Source organism: Typopeltis vanoorti, chromosome 8 (genome assembly GCF_054136105.1).
Source record: "Typopeltis vanoorti isolate ZY-2024b chromosome 8, IOZ_Tvanoo_1.0, whole genome shotgun sequence".
Lineage (NCBI taxonomy): Eukaryota > Metazoa > Arthropoda > Arachnida > Uropygi > Thelyphonidae > Typopeltis > Typopeltis vanoorti.
In genome coordinates this window covers 61874223-61897156 of record NC_143556.1, presented here as the reverse complement: position 1 = coordinate 61897156, position 22934 = coordinate 61874223, and the positions used below count along the sequence as shown (strand labels likewise).

The 22934-nt window shown below is 36.6% G+C and overlaps 1 protein-coding gene across 7 annotated transcripts in view; it reads left to right on the top strand.

Annotated features, from left to right (window-relative positions):
- LOC150104038 (kynurenine aminotransferase-like) overlaps positions 1-22934 on the top strand; it is a 228184-nt gene that overhangs the window by 76897 nt on the left and 128353 nt on the right. For all 7 annotated transcript variants that reach the window (XM_090396692.1, XM_090396693.1, XM_090396695.1 and 4 more), the window contains 2 exons: positions 8370-8520; positions 20765-20914. In XM_090396692.1, the coding sequence (XP_090252818.1) occupies positions 8370-8520; positions 20765-20914 (301 nt within the window). The remainder of the gene's footprint in view (positions 1-8369; positions 8521-20764; positions 20915-22934) is intronic.

Here is a 22934-nt window from a genome sequence, read left to right as displayed (position 1 = left end):
TGATTTGAAAGGAAACAAAAAGGCTATGAGTGAGGATGTGAAGGAATTGCTTGAGGTAGCAAAGGAGAAGAGTGAGAGAGTTAGGTTGTGAGTCTGTTGCCACGGTATGACAGTGAAGAGTATAGAAGGAGGGCCATAATTGCTAATGACTTTATGCGTGAATTATGTTTGATGAGTGGTGTGGAATTTGTGGATGTGTGAAATGAATTCGATGGCGAAAAGATTTATATAAAATGGATAGTTTACATTTAAATGGATTTAGTGTATGGAGACTTGAAAAGGTGTTGTTGAATGTAGTGGAAGTGAATGTGCAGAATCAGGGAAACTAAAGTTATTAAGCGGGGGGGGGGAGTAGATATGCAGATATTTTAGAGAGACAATTGAGTATGTGAATGTGTGTAATATGCCCAAGCGAGTAGGAAAGACCATGAATCAGAATGAGATAGTTAGTATAAGGCATCAAAATAGGGATGGGACAAATTGGCTTCTGCAATTCATGTATACAAATGCCAGAAGTATTAGGAACAAGAAGGAAGAATTTTTGGCCTTGGTTGGCACTTCCAGACCACAGGTTATTGGCATTAGTGAAACATGGCTGACAGAAGATGACACAGCTAGTGGGATTGAATGTGAGGGGTATGGTGTGTTTAGGAGTGACAGGGAGAATAAAATGGGGGGAGGAGTGTTATTGATGATAGCTGATGAGCTACAGCCAAGAAGAATAGAAGTGGAACTGCAGGATAGAGAAAAGAGCACGTTTGGTGTGAGATTGAAACTAGCAGAACTAAATATACAGTTGGGTGTTGCTATAGACCAGGTGATGGAATAGATGGTGGAGATAGTATGCATAAGCAAATAGAAGAAATGAGTGGAAGGAGGGTAATTATTATGGGTGATTTCAACTAGGGTAACATTGATTGGAAGGAAGAGAGGACACATGGGAGGAAGGAATTGGATTTTATGCGGTTATTAAGGGATAACTATCTGCAACAGCATGTAATGGAAAATACTAGAGGTCAGAGAGTGCTCAACCTGGTAACTGCATCTGAGAATTTGGCTGTAACGAATATGACCACGTTGCCACCAATTGGTGAGAGTGATCATAGGGTCTTGACTTGGAAGGTGGCTAAAGGTGTCGAATTTACAATTAAGACCGGGTACATGTGGAATTATCGGGCTGGTAAGTATGACAAGCTTAGGAGATTGATTGGTTCAGTGCCATGGCATGTACAACTGCAAGGGCCAGAAGTTGATAGTGCATGGGAGGCGGTTAAGAAGTGTTTGTACGAAGCAGTGGCTGACTGTATACCTAGAGTCCGAATAATAAATCAAGTAGGGGTTAAATGGATGAATAACACCATTAAGCTTGAGCTGCAAAAAAAGAAACAACTATGGAGGGAATTTAAGGAGAAAGGTGACCGGCAGGCACATGAACGAGTGTGGTAAGAAAAACAAAAAAGATTATGAATTATTGATGTTTGTTCTTGGTGAGGATGAAATATTTTTAATAAAGCAATTGTTAATATGTAAATTTATTTATTAATAAATTTGTTACTGATTAGGAAAAAAAAGTGTTTTTTTTTGTACATGCAGGCATCCTCACTTAAAATTTTCACTGGCCGCCACTGACTGTATTCATGAATAAATTAGTCCATTTGTCACGTATATCTTAAAAAGACTCATTTTACAATCATCACCTTTTATGGCAATCTTTCTGGTGCATGTGCACACACACACACACACACACACACAAAGAGAGAGAGAGAGGAGAAAACTGCATTACAATACAGAAATTGATTCTCGTAGATAGGCTTATACGTTGGTTATACATTTCTAAATAACTTAGGGAATTAAAACAACGTAGATCCGAATATAAATTAAATAATACTTTAATAGATATTTCCGATATTTCGGCAATGTCTCATTGCCATTTTCTAAAGGAACTTAACAAAAGGCAGGAGCACAAACAAGCTCTAACAATATAGTAACTGGAAATGAAGATATGAAGCTATCTTTCTCCTAGAAGTCCTGATGGTGCCCTCTGGCGGGCTAAGTAGGCATTCTTGGCCGTTGGGCTGAAGGTCTGCTGATATATGCCTCCCAAATTTGGGGCAGTCGCATACAACCAAATTTGTTGAGGTTTGGAGAGTTTCTTAGGGCAGAGGCTGATTCCATAAATAATCTTTCGAATTTATATTTGCTCTGGTGTATTATTTTTGCTTTCTTCCACCGTATTCTGTGGCGAGTATCCAGAGCATGGTCTGCAAGACCAGAATGGCTATATTTGTAAAACCGGATGTAGTCCTTGTGTTCAGAAATTCTGATATTCGCTGTCCTGCCTGTTTGGCCAAAGTACGACAGTTTACAACTGCAAGGGACCTGGTATACACCAGGTAGGTCTAGGGGAAGTGGTTGGTCTTTGGTAGAGCGGATAAGGGATGCCAATTTTCTGTAAGGCCTGTAACAGGAGGTGAGGTCATGTTTTTTTAGAATTTTGGTAATTTTTTCTGAGGTGCCTCGGATGTAGGGAATGATGATGGATTTAGAGTAATCTTTTTTGTGGAGGGGGGCTGTGGTTTGTAGGTTTTAATATTTTTTGGATTTTTGGGGGGGGGGGGTAGCCATTGGCTGAGAAAGTGTTTAGGATGTGATTTAGTTCAGTGTTAAGGGCTATGTCGTTAGAACAGATTAGTTTAGCCCTGTTGTATAGTGTTTTTACCACTCCATATTGTTGTGAGGGGGGGGGGTGAGATTGTTGGTGGATGTATCTGCCTGTATGGGTGGGTTTTCTGTAAACTGAGAAAACCAAAGTTCCATCAGGCTGGTGGGTGACTAGTGTGTCTAGGAAGGGGAGGCAGTTGTTTTCCTCTTTTTCCAGGGTGAACTTGATTCTGGCGTGTTGGTTGTTTAAGTGTGTGAGGAAGGAGAGGAGTGTTTCAGAGCCATGTGGCCAAATAGCGAACACATCATCAACGTAGCGAAGCCATATGGTTGGTATGAGATTGCTTTTTTACAGTACAGCCCTTTGAATAAAAGTAACAAATGTGTTTATAATGGTAATACTGTTATTTTTGACTACACGAACTATAGGAGAGAATAAATGACTACTATTTGGGTTATTTTTGGTCAAATTTATTTTAAAACAAAGTTATACCAACTAGTTTCACCAACTTTGGCTGCTGGCTTCATCAGGGTAAAAGATGTATAAAAATAGTAAGAACACTTAAATGCTAAAAACTGTTAACACTAAAACCATAAAATAAACCGAATACAATTGTATTTTTTATAAAAGCAGAAGAACACATACATAACACGCATAGCGTGTATATGATCTGCTAGTTGTTGTATAGGAATGATTTGTAGTTGGCAGCAAAATTCAGTTCTGGCATGTTTGAAAGATCTAATAAGGGTCTTCCAGATCTGGGGAAGAATCAGTCCTTCGTTTCTATTAAGGTTTTGTTCTGAGTGGAGAGCCATTGTGGATTCTTTTATAATTTGGGAGCAGAAGTCCTCCTCTAAGTATGGCATTGAGCTTTTATCCCATTCTATAATGTGATTAGTCCTAGCAAAATGAAAGGCTAACCCTGATTTTTCTTCTCTATTATTATTGACGTCTCCTATGTGATCCCTCCTGATTTCAAAACTTCTTGAAGTCTGGCCAATATCGTTCAAACTGCATGAACAGGGTGTGTTGTAAACTCCGGCATGTTTAAAAAATGGATGACTGTCTTTTGGAGATCGTAAAAATTGGCGAATGGTCTGTACAGGTTTAAAAGCTATTCGTTTTCCATGTGGCTTGAGGAGTCTGGCAGTCTTATTAGAAATTGTCCCTACAAACGGAATCCAAATATTAGAATTATAATGTATATCTTCAGGTTATCTACTGGCCTAGAATCGTGCGCATCTTTCACTTCTCATTAGTAATTTGTCAAGGATTTTCATTACGTATATCTCAAGTCTTAAATTACTGGTAATTTTTGCTTGATATAATGGAAAAGAAGATGACTATTTGGGTCGATAACTTTGATTGCACACAAGGAAACTGCTCTGGAGGACAGAAGAAGTGATGGAGAATAGAAGCTTCTTGGTAAGTCATGCCCATTTTCAGTTTTTTTTTTTTCTGGAAACTTTAGTTTTTAAAAATCCCACATATATCTCGCAGCACGATTTTTAGCTTTAATTTTGGGAAAAAAGTGCGCGTTATAGTCGAGTAAATATGGTAATTTTTTTAGCTTTCAAATTGTATGGATCATTGGTTAAAAACTGGATTTATAAAACACAAAAGAGAGCAATATAGCAGATATAGAAATAAGCAATTTCACTCCTCTCATTGATGATAAATTATTATCATCATTAAGTAAATATATATTAAGTAAAAATGTATAGTATCTTTATAAATTTTGTTCTATTAAAAATAAATCTTTTTTTTTGTTTAAATGTACATCTAAATTCAAATAAAACACATTTACAATGAAATATATTTTTATTTATTATTATTATTATTTTGATAAGGTACTTGGTAATAATGAAAATTAAAGAAGGGGTACAAGGATATCTGAAGTTTCAGAAACACTGATCTATCTAAAAATATTTAGTCTGAAACACAGGTGTATATTACACTGTTCGTTTTCTTAAATTCTGCTTCGAATTTGGATAGATGAAATAGCGTCTGTCAAAATATGCACTTACATTTTTTTCAGCGTCATTTCAATATTGAATGTGAAACATTGAATGTATTCTGTGTTTAAGTGACTTTGATTTTAATTTTATACTTAATTTTTGCATTTTTGATAGACAAATAAAATTTTAAAGATAATAGTTTATAAATAGCCTCTTCAGCAGTGGCCGCTATAATTAGCGATAGACATGGGCCAGTTATTTCTGATTGGCTACTGGTGAAGATTGAACTGCCACTCAGTCTCCCAAAAAAATGAAATCATCCGTATAATTTCTGAAGCTATAAAACAAAAAATTTTAGAAATGGTTAAAGAGGCAAAATATTATTCATTAATTCTTGACACTACTCTGGATATGAGCCACACAGAACAATTATCTACTGTTATTAGATTTGTTAATCAAAATAAAGATACCAATATAGCAGAAATTCATGAACGTTTTTTGGGTTTTCAATCTGTAGACGATACCACTGGGCAAGGACTATTTCAATTTATAAAAATTTATTTAAAATGATTGAATATTAACATTTCGGATTTATGTGGCCAAGCTTATGATAACGGTTCAAATATGCGAGGCAAACATAATGGACTGCAGAAAAAAATCCTTGAATTGAAATAAATTCAAGGGCTTTTTTTATTCCATGTGCTGCTCATTCATTAAATTTGGTAGTTAATGATGCAGCTAAGATATCCTGTGAAACTGTAAATTTTTTTGGGTAATACAGGAATTATATAATTATTTTTAATATCTGTGAAGCGTTGGGCTATATTAAAAAAACATATTCGTGTTTTAAATTTGAAACCACTTTCTGCTACTAGGTGGGAAAGTAGAATAGAAGCAATAAAGCCACTTAAAAATAATATCAAGGAAATTTACCAGGCTCTTTTTTGATATTACGGAAGATGAAACTAAAGATATCGATTCAAGAGTTCGGGCAGACAACTTAATTTCAAAGATTTATTCGTTTGAATTTATTTGCTCTGTTCATGTTTGGTACGAAATCTTAAGTCTCGTAAATGTTGCAAGCAAAATAATGCAGAATATTTTGCTTGAGGAGACCTCAAAAAAGGTTGAAACCAGTCTGGGTTGTGACCCCACCCATAATGTATTGCAGTATACATCTTTTAGTGAGATGTGCTTAAATCTCTGATCCCTATTCTTTACTAAGAATAATGATCAGAACTTTACCCACCTTTACAATGATTTGCCCTGGTGTTGTACCATCTTTAGACTTGAACTATGTTTCAAGCGCAAACTTAATTGTTTGCATACTTGGGATTAGGAGTCAAATAGCCAAACCTTTAAAATTACTTGGTAACCCAAATATATATATATATATATATATTCTGTTGTATTTATATATTAAGGAATAAACATTTTTGAAAATGTTTATTATTAAAAATTCCTTATTAATGAATTTCAGTGATTACAATGTTCTACTACTGTTAAATAAAAAAAAAAAAAATTTCGCAAAAATTTTTCATGGAAACTTATTTTATGGGGGCGCTGAAAAATGTTTTGCACAAGCGTGCCTCCTACCCAGGTGCGGCATTGTTGGCCAGACTTCAAGAAGTTTTGAAATCAGGAAGAAGGAGCACATAGGAGACGTCAATAATAATAGAAAAGACAAATCGGGGTTAGCCTTTCATTTTGCTAGGACTAATCACATTATAGAATGGGATAAAAGCTCAATGCCATACTTAGAGGAGGACTTCTGCTCCCAAATTATAAAAGAATCCACAACAGTTCTCTGCTCAGAACAAAACCTTAATAGAAACCAAGGACTGATTCTGCCCAGATCTGGAAGACCCTTATTAGATCTTTCAACATGCCAGAACTGAATTTTGCCGCCAACTACAAATCGTTCCTACACAACAACTGGCAGATCATATGCACGCTATCCTTGTGATGTACATGTTCTTCTGCTTTTATAAAAAATACAATTGTATTCGGTTTATTTTATGGTTTTAGTGTTAACAGTTTTTAGCATTTAAGTGTTCTTACTATATTTATACTTCTTTTACTCTGATGAAGCCAGCAGCCGCAGTTGGTGAAACTAGTTGGTATAACTTTGTTTTAAAATAAATTTGACCAAAAAAACCCCAGATAGTAGTCATTTATTCTCTCCTAAATGTGTTTATAGTTTTGACTGCTAGAGTGTGTTGCAATTGCAGGTGCGACCATTGAAGTAAGAGCGTGTGAGTGGAGTGTGTTAGAAGTTGCATCATAGAGCAAAGAGCTGTGATAAAATTTTAATATAAATTAGGAAAAACTGCTCCAGAAGTGTACCAAGACCTGAAAAAAAAGTTTATGCCTATGACTGAGCTGTTCACGGGTGTTCCACTGGTTTCCAACATTTAAAGAGGGGAGGGAGTCCTTTGAGGATGAACCATGCTGTGGATGGCCAGTATCTGCATGGACAAATGAAAATGTGGTTAAAGCTAGGGAAATTGTTGCCCATGACAGGCGAATAACCACTAGGCTACTCGCTGTACAGCTTAGTGTCAGTAAGGAAATGGCCAGATCAATCTTAGAAAGAGATTTGCACAAGAGGAAGATTTGTATGAGGTTTGTGTTGCACACATTGATGCTCGAATAGAGAGAGAGCACTGGGTTGCATGTTATCAAAATTTCATCCATGCAGTTGATCAAGATCATGATGTGTTGCAAAAAATTGTCACCGGTGATGAAAGTTGTTGTTTTCAGTTTGATCCAGAAATAAAATGCCAGATCATCGAATGGCAATGAATGTCTTTTTCATGACAGAAGAAAGTCAGGTTGCAAAAATCATGTGTCAAGACAGGTCATTGTTTTTCTCGACGCTGCTGGAATTATCTGTTATGAATTTGTTCTTGGCGACATATAAGAACACAACAACAACACAACAAGATTGGTTTCTGTTGCACGACAGTGTGCCTGCGCACTTTGCGCTACGTGTGAAGTAGTTTCTGGCTTTGAAGTCGATCTCTGTGATCGAACCCCCCCCCCCCCCATCCTCCCATTTCCAGATTTGGCTCCTGCAGAATTTTTCCTCTTCCCAAAGATGAAATGTGCCTTGAAAGGGGAACAGTTCAGTGACATTGAGGACATCCAACATGGTGTGACCCAGAGACTGAAGGAGGTTTTCAGGACTTCCACCATGCCTTTGAACACTGTGCAACAGATGTAAATGTTGTATGGAGTTGAGGGAGATTATTTTGAATCTGTGCGATTGACAATTCCAAAAATAATTCTTTGTTTTAATATAGTAATTGTTGTCTGATTACTTACTGGATACACTATGTAAGCTCTAGTGATTCTGTTCTACCAGCATTAATGAACTTAATTGAGTACTAATTGTTACTCCATTATTTAAAGTTCTATTTTTTACTATTAGGAATTGGCTACTCAAGAATACCTAGATATACATTTTCCAAATGCACGCACACACACACACACACAGAGAGAGAGAGAGAGAGAGAGAGAGTACACACACATTAGGGAAAACATAAGAAATAAAGCAGACCTGTATTTCTTATGTCTAAGTAGTTCCATTTATGCAATCACAAACACCTTTGTCAGCACTTTTACCCTCTTACGTAAACAGTTTTCTTTTGGTATGTCCTGCATAGATCTATTTGTTTGTTAATCTTAAATTATTGCTGATTGTAATTAATGATATTTATGCTGATTTCATCTTGTTTACTGCTTAGGGTGGAATTTATTCAGCTTGCATTAGAACATAAGCCCATTAACTTAGGCCAAGGATTTCCAGACTTTGCAGCTCCTGAACATGTTACTCAGGCTCTTTGTGATGCAGCTACTAGTTCCAATGTGCTATTGAATCAATATACTAGGGGGTTTGTGAGTATAATATTTTATGTTCAGTGCAGATTATAAACAAATATTAACATAATCAAATTCCTGATATATACCTTCAAGGGGTAGTATACAGGACTTCATAATTCTGGTGTTAAGCTTATACATTGATTGTTACTCTTTTTTTTTTTTTTTTTCAGGAAATGATAATGTAAATTTAATACCTAACTGTTTAATTATTAATTTTGATATTTTACCAAAGTTAAATTGGATCATCATCCAGGGAACTGTACAACAGCATAGGTGCACTGCATCAGTAAGTAAGACTGAGAAAAGATCAAAATACAGGGAGGCCTACAGTCCTTAATAGTGCCACCTATGACCATTGTTCATGACCGTTGGTCATAAACTCATTGCTTGTGAATGAGTTTCCCAGAGAGGCAGTGTGATGCAGCCTTACTTGTTGAGATTGGGGATAGTAGTCTGTGGTTATTGTCTGCAAATTTGGGAATGTGCATATTTTATTATTTTATTTATTATTTTTTTTGTGACACCTCCAAGGACTCATCAAGGGAGGACACCTGTACTACAACTTTCCATCTCCACCACCACATTGAACCTCTACTATCATCATCTTCTACATCAATGCCATTTACTGCCCACCACCACTAGCATTTTTTGTCTGTAAATTGGGTGTGTTCTGAACAGCCGATTTGTTTGTATGTGGGATGAAAACACACACATACACATAAGTGGTGTCGCATGCTCATTTTAGTTATGTTTTGTGCTGTTGTAATGCTTATGCAACCCGCACTACAAAATTGTCCATGCAGTTAGCCTAGTGGCTTTGCGCTTTGCAACCATATGCCTGGGGAAGGAGTGTCCTAGGTTCGATTCCCGTCAACAATGTAAGGAGCTCGAGGATCTTCCTCAGCCATAGCCAAGTTAGCTGGTCTTGGGCATGGACAGCAGGGTTTTTTCCTGCCAGTTTGTCTGGTGTTTTTCATCCTGCAAGAAGACAAACCGGTGCGAGGACACACACGGATTACTGTCAGGAATACTGACCTGATTCGTCAGCCTATGCCGGTTCCGGAGCCCAAATAAAATTTGGGGGGACTAGATGGTACCATGAACTCCTTTAAAAAGGGGGAACGCTGTATCATCACATGGAATTTATTTATTACTACAAAATTCACTTCAATTTGATTGCATGATTGCATTTTTATTGATGTATCAGTGCTTATCTTAATTGGGTCAATGCAGTTAATTGTAGGATAACTTTCAATACTTTAATTTATCAGTTAATTGTAACCAGAATTGCATAGAGTGGGGGACAATGTGTTTGTTTTAAGATGTATTAGAAAACAATAGTGAAGGAGAATGCTATATTTGGTTGGTATATTTGACTCATTCAAAGGTAAATATAATAGTAAATTTGGAAGAGGAGGACAGGGCCTACCTCCTTCGACCACAATGATACAATCAACAAAAATCTCTAGCAGAAAACATTCAGTAGATCTTCAACACTTTCCCATTGTAAATATGGGCTAGAAAGTTATAAATTTATAGAAAATTATGTATTAAAAACTTGTTTATATTATATATAAAAACTTTCCTACTACGTCAGTTCACACTTCGTGTGCACGAAACAGATGAAACTTAGAAAACAAAAATAGCAACTCACGACAAATGATAACATTCAGTTGTATTGGTTGACACAATAATCAGTCACAGCTACTGATTTCTCGGGTGCTATTGTTGCAATCCACACCCTGCCTCGCTGTCTGGGTGGTTTAAAAACCACTGGAATGCTAAGAATTTGATGTGCTTCGGCATCTATACATCTGTTCAAAGGGCTCAAAGGTGTCCATATTTGTGACCACACACCTTGGCTATTAACATGAAGGTGATGCAATGTTTATGCATTATAAAGTGTCTTCTTCAGGAGCATTAGTGTATCGTATAATTTTAGGAATCACGCGAAGCCAGGAAACAGTTAGGTGATTCTTTAACAGGAATAAATTCAAAAATATATCCGTGATGTTGCTATTCTGTGGGTGTGCACTGCACACCTAACTCACCCTGAATACATGCCAGTGATATATATATATATATATATATATATATATATATATATAATACAGGAATACCTCGATTATCGCGGTTATTGTTGCCACGAAAAATACTGTGATAATTGGGATAAATAATGTATGTAAAATGGGTGATCATTGCCAAGGATTTTTCAAATCTATTTTATGTAAATTATTAATTTAAACAAATTTTTATGTATGAAGTAAAAAAGAAATGTGTTAAACTTGTTAAGTGAAAAATGAAGGTTCATTTAGAAAAACAAGATTATTCTTTAATCTTTATTTATATATAAGAAGTACATACAGTACATACAATCATTCTTTCTTGGATAAAAATTGGTGTAGAGTTGTCTGGTGGAATTTTTCTTTCTTTTTTCTTGTATAAAACTCGGTAGCAACGGATGGAATTTTCAATTTCCTGATGAACTTACATTAATCGCTCGAGATTAGGATCATTATTCAAGATTTTTTCTTTAAAATTTTCAGCAATTCTAAACATGTTGTCCATTTCTTTGAGGGTAAATTCCTTCGATGCCCGTCAATTTGTTCGTCGTTATCATTGATTTGAGCATCGTAAGCACGTTCTCTTTCGCGGTTAATTAAGTCTTCATAATCCAGCTCCTTATCATGTGACTGAAGCAGGTCATGAATATCACCTTTTTCAATTTTTTTTTAGTCCTAGATCGAAGCCAAGCATAGTTATGTCATTGATAACACGGGTTACTTCATTTTAAAATCATTTGCACAATGAGGAATGATCTTTTGCCACGCCACTCTCAGGTTGCTAGAGGTTACTTCACACTATGCTTCCTTGACATTCTCGATGCAATTTTTGATATTGAATGCCTTCCAGAATTCTGTCAAGGTCATAGCTTCATCTGCTGTAGTCTTTTCTATTGCTTGTGAAAAAGTTCTTCGTAGGTAATATGCCTTAAAGGATGCGATTACACCTTGATCCATTGGCTGGATGATGGAAGTGGTATTAGGTGGTAAATAAATAAATTTTACATTTTCGCACAAAGCATTCAGTGCTGTTGGATGACTAGGTGCATTATCTAGTATCAACAAGATTTTAAAATCAAGATTTAATGACTTGCAGTACCTTTCAGCTTCAGGACAAAAACAGTTTTTAAACCAATCATCAAAAATAGTTTTTGTCATCCAAGCTTTTCTATTAAATCTCCAATGAACAGGGAGAAAATTTTTATCTAAACTTCTAAGCGGGCGAGGATTTTGTGAACAATAAATAAAGAGAGGCTTCATCTTGTAATCTCCAGAAGCATTGCCACATAGTAAAAGTGTTACACGCTCCTTCGAAACCTTGTAGTCAGGCTGTGATTTTTCATTTTTTGCTAAAAATGTTTTAGTGGGCATTTTTTTCCTTAATAAGCCTGTTTCGTCAGCATTTAATATCTGATCTTTGGTATAATTTCCTTCTTGAATGATCTGTTGCAATTCACCAGGAAAACTAGCTGCTGCTTTTTCATCGACACTTTCAATTTTACCTTGTACATGAACGCTATGAATGCCCTATCGCTTTTTGAACCGATCAAACCACCCTGAACTTGCAGAGAAGGTTTCTTCCAGTACTGACGCTGAATCATTTTTGCTTTCTAAATGTTTTCTTTGTAAAGTTTCAAACAAATTCAATGCTTTTGTTTTTATAGTCATTTGACTGAGAGGAATTCTCTTTTGGTTACAATCTTCTATCCACACTTATAATAGCGTTTCCATTTCAATCATAAGATGACATCCGTTTCTCATAGTTTGGGACCTAGATGAGGTCGATGCACTTTGTCCTAGTTGCTTATAGTTCGCAGCATGGTCTAAAATATGGCGAACAGTTGATTCATTTAGACCGTACTCTCTTGCTATTTTGGCTTTGGTTATTCCTGCTTCATACTTATTTATCATATCCAACTTATCTTCTAAGCTGATCACTCTACATTTCTTCTTGATAGCTGTAACCTTGATATCATCTTTGTTTCTTTTTGCATTCATTGTAGGGGTAAATAAGAAGAGAAATAAACATCACATGTACTTCAGGCAAAGGCGGACAGTTACTGGTGAGTGGTGAGCAGGCGGCATTGGATAAAATTAAAGTGCTACAAGAGAGCGATACCTGGAGAGTGGCAACTTGAACTGGTTGCATATGTAGTGGGCTACATCTCGTGGCTGCGATAATTCGATCAAATTACAAATCACAATAAATCGAGAATCACGATAATCGAAACCGCGATGATCGAGGTATTCCTATACATTATCATCAAATTCCTGACATGTATCATCAAGGGGTGTACAGGATATGATAGTACTATATGAAAAATTTACATCATTACTAACTTCCTATCTAAAATTTTCCTCCAAATCAATCTGTTACTTGTCAAGACTCCATCATTATCGGATCTTATATTTCTATCTTCTAAGGCACTTTTTACCATATCAATCCGCCTATATCTTAGTCTTCCTCTGGGTCTTTTTCCTGCCAACCTGGCAGAGAACACTTGTTTTTCTAATCTTTCCTTGGCCATTCTGTTTAAGTGACTGAATACCACCTGAGATTAGTTCTGCTAACACATTCCTGGATGCTGGTAATGTCAAGTTTTTTCCTAATATCGTCATTTTTAATATGATATTGCCATTGATGCCATATGTTCATGCCCCTAATCTTTCTCAGGCCTCTCATATCTGCAGTCTCTAGTCTTTTGCCAAGTGTTTTATTTCTAACCCAGCTCTCAGATCCATAAGTTAAAATCAGTTTGAACATTGTCTTATATACAGCTAATTTAGTGTTTTGGCTAATTTCTCTGTTATTCCATATAAATTTATTCAGTTCATTTCCTACTATACCAGCTTTGTTGATTCTGGTGTCTATTTCCATATTTAATTTACCATTTTCACTAAAAATTGTGCCTAAGTACCTGAAATATTTTATTTGCTCTATAGGTTCTCCATTCACAATGCAGTTGATATTTTCAATGATTCTGCCTATTTTAATTGTCTTTTACTCGTGGAAAGGCTTAGACATTGGTTATGCATTTTTTACTAAGTAATTTAAGGAAATTACAACGTTAACTAGTATATACGTTAAAATAAAATTTTAATATACTTCAATATTTCAGCAATGTCACTTTGCCATTTTCAAGAAACTTGAGAACAAGACAGGTGCACGCAGGCACAACAAACAGTAAGTGGGGAAGAAGCAAGAAGCTGTTACTTCTCCCAAAGTCCTGATGGTTCCCCCTAGCGGGCAGTGTTGGTATTCTTGGGTGATTGGACTGAAGGTCTTTTGATGCAGGTTTCCCAAATTTGAGGCAGTCTCATGCAGCCAAATTTGTAGAGGTTTGGATTGTTTCTTAGGGCTGAAGCTGATTCCACGAAACTCCCCCCCCCCCCAGACCTACTGTATACCAGGTCCCTTGCAGGTGTAAGCTGTCCTACTTTGGGCAAACAGGCAGGACAGCAAATATCAGACTTTCAGAACACAAGGACTATATCCGGTTTCACCAATACAGCCACTCTGGTCTTGCGGACCATGCGCTGGATACCTGCCATAGAATTCGGTGGAAGAAAGCCAAGATAATACACTGTAGTAAATACAAATATGAAAGGCTTTTCATGGAATCAGCTTCAGCCCTAAGAAATAATCTAAACCTCAACAAATTTGGCTGCATGAGACTGCCTCAAATTTGGGAAACCTACATCAGAAGACCTTCAGCCCAATTGCCCAAGAATACCAACATTGCCCTCTAGGGGCACCATCTTCTTGCTTCATTTCACTTACTGATTGTTGTGCTTGTGTGCACGTGTCTTGTTCTCAAGTTTCTTGAAAATGGCAACGTGACGTTGGCGAAATATTGAAGTATATTAAAATTTTATTTTAATGTATATACTAGTCTCATCTCATCTCATTTTCCTTATACACTCTTTTACCTTGTGGTGTCGAGGGTCCATTGATCATCGGACCTCACTCCGTTTACAGGATAAGGTGGTCAGCCTTATGGCCCGGTGTATCCTATGGCCTGTAGTGTTGAGTTCTCAAGGCCAGTTTGCCTGCATTGCGGGATGAAAACCCCCAGAATAAACTGGGGAAAAAAACCCTGCTGTCCATGCCCAAGACTGGCTAACTTGGCTATGGCTGAGGAAGATCCTTCAGCTCCTCACATCACCGACGGGAATCGAACCTAGGACACCTTCCCTCTTATTTGAAGTTTTTCAGGTTTTTTAATAACATAAAAACTGGTGTACAGATAGTAGGGAGCAGTATTTCATAGTAGCAGTTGAATACAGGTTGTATGGTAACACAATGTACACTCAGTGACTTCAAGAGAAGTGTCATCGTGGGCTGTCATATTGGTAGCATGTCCATACGTGCCATTGCCGCTCAACTGGAGCATCCAAAATCAACAGTTGGCAGTGTGATCAATAAATGAAGATGTTATGGCATCACTAGTGCAGGAAAACACACAGGTTTTCTCTGGTTATCAGTAATTCAAACAGTCCTGAATTATGCAGTGCAGTTACTGTAAATTACCTATATATTTGATCATTTCTGGTCCTGTATCATTTACAAGCTGCTTTTCCATATTTCAGGTTTCTGATGAATTTTTTACTTCAAGTATTGATATGTATTTGTATTATTTGTGATGTATTAGCCACCAATTTTGTGATGTACTGACCTGGATGTGTATATATGTCCATAATTACATGAATATGAAGTACCAATTGAAGTGAGTATACCCATTGGATATTATGGAAAAATAATATGGATGTGAAGCATATATTTTCGATCTATTTGATCCATATGACTGATCTATATATCTTCTGGTTAAAATGAATTAGAGATCATCATCCTTAAATAATGTCATATTTTTCAGGACTTTTGAATTTCCCACTCCTGCCTAACTAATCACCATGTGTCAGATATTTTCTTCTTTTTTTTTTATGTCATGTCATTGTGTATTATTTACTAATAATACATAACGTGTCTTTGACTTGTAAGTCAGCAGGTAGAATTGCAGGAGGTAGGTGAAAATGGCGTCATGTAAAATCAGATGCAAGAAAAAGGTGCAACCTATCTCTGCTCTTATTAATTATTTGTGTGGAATGTATTATGAATGACAGCATTGGGATTAAACCTGATATCAGAATTGGAGATACCAAACTTGACTCTTTACTTTATCTGCATCAGGTTCACGCCTAAATAAATAAAATACAGAATTTGTTAAATAAATTGAATAATTATTGTCTTTTTCTTTTTATTGATGATTTTCTTGCAGTTATGAAAATAGGTCTGAAAACATCAATTGCATTCTCAATGGAGAACCTAGAAAAAAAGTAAAAATATTTCAACTATTTAGGCACAATTTTTAGTGAAGATAGAAAATTAAATTTAGAAATCGCATCCATGGCTTTCTTGCTTCCAAAAAACTTGATATTCTTTTCTACTTTGGTATCCATCTGTTAAGGCCCAAGTGCTGGGTGGACATCATGTTGGAGGTTTAATGGAGTGATCACTAAGAAGGGATTAAAAATTATTTTAATGCTTCTAGTATTTTGTCTGTCACTGAGACATCTTCAGGAAGTACAACACACACACACACATACTCAATCAATCAATCTATCTATCTATATATCTTCTGGACAACTTGCTGCTCTCAGAAAGTTATGAAAAGATAAAGGTATTGTCATCACCAGAGTGGATGAGGATAATGTCGCAGTTATCCTTAATACCACTGAATATAAACAAAAAAAAATGGATACTATTCTTCAAGATTGCTCTACCATCATCTGACTAGTATGATCCCATCAAAATGCAGGTTAAAGAATTAAAATAATATACTTAAAAAGTATCTTTCTGGGTCCCTGACATCACAAAAATAAAACTCAAACTCTTTGCTTCTTGTCCCACCCTGGATATATGGTTCACCTAAAATCCCCAAAACCAATCTCTCTCCCCCCCCCCCAAGACCTATAGTAGATGCCATTGATATGCTTCATGCTACAAATTGTCAAAACAGCTAGCAAACTCTCTTACCACCCATTTTAAAACCTCCATTGAAAGTCTAACTTGAAATAATACAGATATATAGATTAAGCTTTTATGTCACCTCTCTAACAATACTTCCAATACTCTATCGAATGACACCTTAAGACTCTTAAAAAATGTTTATCCTTCTGATATCTCTTTTCCTTCACCATCACTTTTAGTTATTTTTCTTGGAGGAACAAAATTTGCATAGGGAACTGCTATGGGTTCCCCACTCTAATCTGCACTTTCCAATTTTTGCATTGAAAATTTTGAAAAATGAACCCTAGACTTAGCCCTACTCCCTTGAAACATTCTATGTGGCTAAGATATGTAATTGATGTTTTTGGCCTCATGGCCCAGACACATTAGATTCCTCTATCATCTCGATAGTCTACATCTAAGAATCTAGTTTATGATGGAAAATGCAAAATACCAATAGTTTATCCTTCCTAGACATCTTAGTGACATGCCTTCCAAATGGTAACCTCTTCTTCACTGTATACAGAAAACCCATTCACACGGGTATACACACTCCCCCCCCCCAAACTCTCAACAATATGGCATCATTAAAACTCTAACAATAGAGACTAAAATCTTTTCCAGTGGAATCTCTCTTTCAAGAACTCACCCACATATACAACACTTTTCTGTTTAATGGCTACAGTTCTTACAGAATTAAAAAAATAATCAATCCTTGCCCTTCAGAAGGATTTCAGAAATGCCATCACCATCCCCTACATTTGGGACACATCTTAAAAATAGCCAGGTCGTTAGCCTTTAAGCCCTACCTGAAACGTTCTACCATTATCCGTTCTGCAAAGATCAGCTCCTCTCTTCTCTCATTGTCTAGATTATATAAAGTACCTTGTTCTTGTAAGTTGGTTGAGATCTTTTCCAGTTTGGACTTTACTTTGTACTTTTCTGGTTACTGTGTACACATTTCCAATTTGCTTATCATTAGAATGCTGTTCTCACATTTGGGATGGTATGAAAAATTTCACTTGGAATTAACATCATCATCATCAAATTCCTGACATGTACCCTCAAAGGGTGTACAGGATGTACTACATGAAAAATTTACATCATTACTAACTTCCTATCTACAGTTTTCCTCCAAATCAGTCTGTTGCTTGTCAAGACATTATCAGATCTTATATTTCTATCGACTAAGCCACTTTGTACTGTATCAATCCAACTATATCTTGGTCTTCCTCTGGGTCGTTTTCCTGCCAACCTGGCAGAGAATACTTGTTTTGCTAATCTTTCCTCGCCCATTCTATTTAAGTATACCCTCATCCTATGCCACCTGAGATTAGCTCTGCTAATGCATTCCTGGATGCAGACAATGTCAAGTTCTTTCCTAATATCCTCGTTTTTAATATGATATTGCCATTAATGCCATCTGTTCACGTCTCTAATCTTTCGCAGGACTCTCATATATGAGGTCTCTAGTCTTTGGTCAAGTGTTTTACTTCTGACCCAGCTCTCAGAACCATAAGTTAAAACTGGTTTGAACACTGTCTTGTATACAGCTAATTTAGTGTTCCGACTAATTTCCATCTTATTCCATATGAATTTATTCATTTGACTGCCTACCATACCAGCTTTGTTGATTCAGTTGTCTATTTCTATATTTAATTTACCATCTTCAGTAAAAATCGTGCCTAAGTAGCTGAAATGTTTTACTTGTTCCACAGGTTTCCCGTTAGCAACACAGTTGACATTTTCAACAATTCTACCTATTTTCATTGTCTTTGTCTTTTTAATGCTGACCTTCATACCATATCTATTACAACAGTTATTCAATTTAGTCAGGGACTCTTGCAAACTTGTAGCGGATTTATTTAGAAGTATGACATCGTCCGCATAAAGCAAAGAGCTGACATTAACATCTTCAATTCTGATATCATGTTTTAATCAAAAAAATCAGATTTAACATTAAACCATCTTCCTGTACTTCCTTCAATTCTAACTTACAACTCAAATAAAGACTAAGTATTGCTTGATATAATGCCCCATTGACACCATATAACTGTAGATTATTATGAATAGCTTCTCTCTTTGCACCTTGTCATATGCCTTTTCCAGATCGACAAAACTTAAATACAGATCTTTGTTATATTCTCATGCTTTCTCAAATATTTCTCGTAAAGTGAAGATCTGATCCTGACAGCCTCTATTTGGCCTGAATCCAGCTTGTTCTTCACCAAGCTTTTCTTCCACAATTCTTCTCAACCATTTCTCAAGTATACTTGCATAGATCTTAATTTCCCTACTGAGTGTTCCATGCCAGGAACACTCAGTAGGGAAATACCTCTGTAATTCTCACATTCACTTTTATTTCCCTTTTTATATATGGGTACTATGAGAGCTCTACTCCAGTCATCGGGAATTCGTCCCTCAGTCCAGGCTTTCTGAACTATGCAGTGCAGCCACTGTAAGACTTTTATACCACCATACTTCAGCATTTCTGGTCAAATATCGTCTACTCCTGCTGCCTTTCCACATTTCAAGCCTTTGATGGCTTTTTCTACTTCAAGTATGGATATGTATTCCTGACTGCATGCCTGGTCAATGTTTTTTACCACTGTGCTGTCATCACTGCTTGTTTCATTTTTCAAAGTAATTACTCCATACTTCAAGGATATCTTTTTCTCCCGTTTTCATGTCACCTTTATCATCTCTAATTCCTTTTACAGCACTCTTTCCTCCATTCTTAAGCTTCTTCAACAACCTCCAGAATATTTTGCCACCTTCTTGATATTTATTTTCTATATTCTTGCCAAAGTCCTCCCATGACTTTTGTTTAGCTAGTTTTACACAGTGTTTAGCATTCTTGCATTTGTCTCTATATTCTCTAAGAGCACAAGCTTATTTGAGGAACTTTTGGTATGCTTTCTTCTTTTCCTTCACTGCCTCTTTAACTTCCTGTGTCCACCATGGAGTTCTGATTTTTCTATCCTTGTAGACAACCTCACCACATGCTTCTCTGGCTGAATCATTCAGGGTTTTCTTCAAGGCTTGCCACTGAATCTCCAAGGTTTGGTTCCTGTTCTCAAACTCTTTCATTTTTTCTTCAATAATCTTTGTGTATTTCAGCCAACAGTTCACATCTGAGAGCTGCTCTACTTTTATTCACTTTAAAACTTTCTTACATGTTATTCTTTTCAGCACGAAATTCAATTTTATTCTGCTCAAGACTAAATAGTGATCGCTTCCAATTTCAAATCCTCTGTACACTCTGGTGTCCTGCACCAGGGAGAAAACATCACTATCAACAATAACATAGTCAATGAGACTTTTCTTATTCCTAGCCTCTTCTCTCCATGTGAATTTGTGCACATTTTTATGTTGGAACATGGTGTTAGTAATAACCAGTCCATGTCCTGAGCAGAAATCCAACAGATATTTGCCATTATTATTAGCTTTGCTCTTTTCTCCAAATTTTCCCAAAATATTTTTGTATGTCTCACAATCATTTCCTACTCTGCTATTTAGATCCCCAACAAGGACCAACTTTTCATTTTTCATTGTGTCAGTTGCTTTTTCTAAAGCCTCAAAAAATTCCTCCACTTCTACCTTAGTAGAACCTTCTGTGGGACCATATGCACAAATAAGTCTCATTATCCAGTTCCCCATTCTCATATTTGCCCACATTACTCTACTTGAGACTGACTGCCATTCAAGAAGATTAGCCTCGTATTTTGTGTTGAATACTATGGCTACTCCTTCTTTTCCTTGAGATATACTTGAGACTTACTGCCATTCAAGAAGATTAGCCTCGTATTTTGTGTTGAATACTATGGCTACTCCTTCTTTTCCTTGATTGTCATTGCCTGAATATAACATTTTGTATTTATTGCTCAGAAAGATCTCACCAGTTTTGATCTTTTTTGTTTCAGTCACCCCTATTATGTCGATCTGGTACTTATCTAATTCCTCAGCTAGCTCCATTTCTTTGCCATTCAGGCTTCTTACGTTGATAGTACCGATCTTTAACTCTGGTGATGTTGAGTTGGGGTTTATTTTCAGATTTGTTGTGTTGGATTTATTTAAGTTTCAGTGTTGGATTTATCATGTTAATATAGATGTGTGTGTATTGTATGATGCTGAACTCAGCTTGGTTTATTAGCTTTTCTAATTAATGCACTTATTTTATTTTTTTTAGGGTCATCCAAGATTAGTCAATGCATTATCCAGATTATATTCCAAATTAGTTGGTCATGACATAAACCCTCAGAAAGAAATTTTAGTTACCGTAGGAGCATATGAAGCCCTATATTGTACTATATTTGGTCTTGTTAATCCTGGAGATGAAGTACGTATGATGTGGATATTCACATGTATTACAATATATAAATTTAAAGAAATGGGTTTTAAAAATTGCATGATGTTAATTTTATGTTCTTGAATAGTATTGAAATTTTAGTTAGCAGATGAATTTCATTTGCTGAGTCTGAGATCATCACCCTACTTATTGAAAGACTTAAAAGTGGTTTGGAAGAGTACTGTGTTTTCAGTGGCTAGAACAGGGCTCAAAGGATTATCTAACCCTCCACTCGTGGTACTAATGTACCACATGTTTATAGCCTTTTATTAGTGGGATTCTCTTAATTTTTTTTTTTTATTAGTAAATATAATACTGAAAAAAGAGAGCCAAAAGGCTTCACTTCGGTATTCAGTATTTTTCAGTATTATATTTACTAATAAAAAAAGGAAAAATTTATTTAATAAATTTTTCCTTTTTTATATAAAAAAAGAGAGCCAAAAGGCAAAATTATTCAAATTAAGTGGATATTGAATCCAACATTATTTCAAAGCTGAATATAGAAACTATAAAAGTTTCGGTGGATTCAAGCATTAGCAAACCTTTCATGACAGGGGCAACTCGTAGTAAAGGAGGTGTAAGCTCTGATCACTGTCCTTAGTATTTCCCATAATGTAAAACACATCTCCTAGAGGACATGTATGATGTTATACATCATGTGGGGGGGGTGGGGTCACTACCCACACTGGTTTTGACCTTTTTTGAGGTCTCATCAATGGGAGCCAAATCCAGATATAAATACTCAGGTTGTAGTGATGTAGAACTTATATACTTTACCATATGAGTTGTCAAAAAAGGTGTCACATCACAAAAGGCTTCACTTCGGCGATGCAAAATTATTCAAATTAAGTGGGTATTGAATCCAACATTATTTCAAAGCCGAATAGAGAAACTATAAGAGTTTCGTGCCAAATATAGAAGCTATAAAAGTTTCAACAGATTCAAGTGTAAGCAAACCTTTCATGACAGGGGAAACTCGTAGTAAAGGAGGTTCGAAGAGGTTCCTGTGTCCAGTTGTTCCAAAGACTGGGGAGTCTCATCCTGTCAGCAGAAGTCCAACAATGATAGGAGGTTCGTAAAAGCAGTGACAATCTATTCCAGAACGGTCTATTCTGCCGAAACTCTTATAGTTTTTCATCCAATCTATTGAGCCACAAAGGACCTATCCAAATACTGATGCACAGAAATGCCAAAATGGGCTGGAGCCCTGTCGTGTTGGAACCGCTTCTGCTGATGCACAGTCATTGGACCATTGTTCAGTAAATCTGGCAGAACTTTTTCCAGAAAAGTCCGATACTTCTGGGAGTCGAGTCAGGTTGGTAACAGGTATGGGCCGACTAAACAGTCAGCGACGATACCTGCCCATACATTAATGGCGAAGCGTTGTTGTGCAGCATGTGATTGCACAGAGTGTGGGTTCTCATGGGCCCACACATGAGCATTGTGGTGATCGAAGATCCCTTCAATCACCACAATGTAAATGAAGCTTCATTTACGATACTTTTCTGCAGAAACCACTGTGCGAATTCCACATGACGGGGATAATCTTCGGCCATCAGTAACTAGATCTGTTGCAGATGAAATGGATGTAAGGACTCAGAGTGCAAAACGTGCAACACACTGGATCGAGATACTTCTATAGCAAAGGCAATGGCATGTGTGCTTGTTTCTGGATTATTGTCCATTGAATGCAACACCTCCTCTTCCATAATGGGATTTCGCGTCGATTGTGGCTGCCCACAATCATCAGTAACTAGATCTGTTGCAGATGAAATGGATGTAAGGACTCAGAGTGCAAAACGTGCAATACACTGGATCGAGATACTTCTATAGCAAAGGCAATGGCATGTGTGCTTGTTTCTGGATTATTGTCCATTGAATGCAACACCTCCTCTTCCATAATGGGATTTCGCGTCGATTGTGGCTGCCCACTATCATGCCTGTGATCCCTGAATGATCCATAGGCATGCAAAATCAGATGCAATTGCGCAAACATTTGGTGATGCGGTGC